A 3247-nucleotide genomic window follows, 5' to 3' on the forward strand; every position below is an offset into this window, starting at 1 on the left:
AATCACAAACATGATGAACAAAGTTGCGCCAATGGGATAACCTTGACCAGTACCAGAAGTTACTTTGATTGGGTGTGATTTGGTATCAGATATCTTGACTATTTGTCTGCGTCCAGACAAATACGATTCGATCCATTTCAACTGCTGTCTATTCAATCCCATGATGTTTAGCTTTTGAATTAGTAATTTTATATTCACAGAATCAAAAGCCTTTGCGATGTCCAAATGGTGTCTGATACTTGCTATTAAAAAATTCATATAAATATGTGTTGGTATTGCGCCACTTATAGTACTACCATCCTCCATGAATTTCTAAATTTTTCTAACAAATAGCTTTCAAAGTTTGATATATTGTTGAAAAGTTATTGATCTCTTGAATCATAATATTGAGGTTTAAGATTTTCTTAATTTTTTCTTAACCTACGGCTACAAACTTTCCAACCATACATCGATTTCAATTTAGTTATAACATGGTATTTTGTTGTTGGTTTTTCATTGAAACTGTAATTTTTGTTGGTTTTCGAATACAATGGAAATGGTTGTTAAATTTCACAAATTTGATTATTGGTTAGTATACACGTTGATATAAAACTTGCACACGCAAAACATTGAAAACGAAAATGAAAAAATACGATTGATTGAAAGATCTACTTCAACTTCTTCTTTGGGCGCAAGTTGTTGGTGTGTCCGCACTTCTTCTTACGGCAATTTGTAGCTTTTGGATGCAAACGAGCGTAGCATTTACGGCAAATCATCTTGACGCAATTGTATTTTTGGACCAAAATACGAAGAGATGGCTCAATGATACCACCACGAAGACGCAACACCAAATGCAATGTTGATTTTTTTTGGATATTGTAGTCAGACAATGTGCGACCATCTTCCAATTGTTTGCAAGCGAAGATCAATCGTTGTTGATCTGGTATGATTCCTTCTTTGTCTTGAATCTTGGCCTTTACATTTTCGATTGTGTCTGAGGGCTCGACCTCAAGTGTGATGGTCTTACCGGTTAGGGTTTTTACGAAAATCTGCATCTTTCGTGTTTTTTCGCTGTTGTTCTAACCAAACTAAACGTGGTACAGAATGCCACTCTGAAAGAAAAAAAAAAGCTTAAGGCCAATTCGGTTTGGATTACGTGTATATAATATATACTATAAATATGTAGATGATCGACTTTTCACCACACTGAAACGGTCTCGCCACACGCACGACCTTTTGAATATAAAATAAAAAACTTTTTTATAATAAAAATAAAGGATTTATAATTTCTATTCAGGTAAAATTTCCGTATTCCTGGCAACCAAAAATTGTACCAACTCAATTATTTCAAATTGGTGATGTTGTAGTTTCTGCGTTACCAGGAGAGTTTACTACAATGTCAGGACGAAGAGTAAGAAATACAATAAAAAATGCTTCAAACAAAGCTAGTCAAAATTCAAAAATAAAAGTAATTTTGGCAGGATTGTCAAATATTTATACCAGCTACATTACAACACCAGAGGAATATGAAATGCAGCGGTATGAAGCTGCTTCTACCATTTATGGCCCACATACACTGACAATATATTTAACGCAGTTCGACAAACTTATGCAAGCTATGACTACAAATTCTTCACTAGATCCAGGGCCATTGCCCCCTATAATGGATAACAAAGTAATTTCATTGACCCCACCAGTATTTTTTGACAGTTCTCCTATTGGAACTCATTTCGGTGATGTCGTCACTCAGCCAAGGATTGAATATAAAGTTGGTGACCAAGTACACGTTCAATTCATTTCTGGCAACCCACGAAATAATCTTCAACATGAGAAGTCATACCTAATAGTTGAGAGGCTATTATCAGACCAAAATTGGGACGTAATTGCCACTGATGCCGACTGGGAAACTTCGTAAGTAAAAATTAAATGTCTTATAGCCGTAAGATGAACTTTTCCGCACTGTGATCCACAACATGCATTTATTACGTATCTTTTACAGTAAAGATTTTTTGCTGTCTTAATAGCGCTAGATATTCGCAGCGTCTGTACTGCATTGCTGCAAGGATGCTGATTCGGTGCGATAACCGCTCGCCGCTGTGTGTGGTATAAAAAAATGTGTTCCACATTAGGTATGCAATGCTGTACTGTACAGACACTGTGAATATCTAGCGCAGACAGCAAAAAACCATCAGTGATCATTTACCGTAAATATGAATTCATGAGAAAACTGAATCTGATATAAGTTTTGTGATACAAATAATTTTTGATAGACTTTTCAATGCCTTATGATGTCATAATCATGTAAAATTTGCAGATGTTATTTTTTTCACGAAAAGCTAACATTCTGAAAGTTTGAAGAAATTTCAATACAAAATTTCAAAGTTTCAGTTCATTACATACATTGTGTGAAAAGTGTGTCGAAAATTATTTGTATCGCAAAACTAACGTCATATTCTGTTTTTTCGTACCCAAAAACCCTCTAATACATATTTTTGAGTGTTCAAGAATACATTAAATATCACTTTTGAAAGAAAAATTGAATTTTTCGAAAAAATGCTAGATTCGTGTTCCCTGGCTCCTGAAACACCCAGAAAACATGATTTTTGAGGGTGTTAATTTTTCGACCGAAACCAATACTTTTCCGCTTAATTTTGTACGAACAATCCAATTTTGACCAAAAATATCAATTTTGACGCATCAAACGACTTCAAATCGCAAAATTAACGCCAGATTTGGATTCACCGTGCCAAAAAAAAAAAACCCGCTACACATTTTCAATGATAAATAATTAACATGATACATTTTTTTTTCAAAAGAGAATCGTTTTTTGAAAACAATGTATGGGACAAAAACTGATCTTACACGTGTCCCACTCAAATTAGCAACAACTTACAGACTTTTATTACATTGGAATAACAGATGAATGGGTTAGGATAAAAGTGAGCTCAAATTTTCATATAAAAAAATCGGCTCCCCCTATCCAGCCTGGCAAATTTTTGCGATTGCCTTGAAACCTTTTTAGGGATTTAGTGACTAATTTGTGATAATTTGTGACACCAATATTTCGGCCCATGGAATAGACCTTCGGCCAATTTTGGCCATTTTTCTAATTAGGCCTATTGGCCAAAAAGTCTCTTAGTGAAATTTCGAATAAAAGCAAAAAATAAAAATATAATGATGCAGAATTTTAGTGATTAATTTGTGACTCACAAATATGACTTTAGATTTTCGATACGACATCTGGTGGACATATTATGAACAAAAAATT

At 34.2% G+C, this 3247-nt stretch overlaps 1 protein-coding gene across 1 annotated transcript; it reads right to left on the minus strand.

Moving 5' to 3' along the window:
- Nucleotides 1-457: 457 nt before the first annotated feature.
- Nucleotides 458-1102, minus strand: LOC116347651 (ubiquitin-60S ribosomal protein L40-like). Its single transcript, XM_031778340.1, has one exon. It carries the CDS (start codon nucleotides 1032-1034, stop codon nucleotides 648-650), a length of 387 nt encoding a protein of 128 aa, XP_031634200.1. The 5' UTR covers nucleotides 1035-1102; the 3' UTR covers nucleotides 458-647.
- Nucleotides 1103-3247: the final 2145 nt, after the last annotated feature.

Source organism: Contarinia nasturtii, unplaced genomic scaffold, assembly GCF_009176525.2.
Source record: "Contarinia nasturtii isolate CC-2019 unplaced genomic scaffold, AAFC_CNas_1.1 Cnas_scaffold_1986, whole genome shotgun sequence".
Lineage (NCBI taxonomy): Eukaryota > Metazoa > Arthropoda > Insecta > Diptera > Cecidomyiidae > Contarinia > Contarinia nasturtii.

What these genes read in the sequence shown, in the direction of transcription:
- LOC116347651 (XM_031778340.1), bottom strand. Translation starts at nt 1,034, where the DNA reads ATGCAGATTTTCGTAAAAACCCTAACCGGTAAGACCATCACACTTGAG.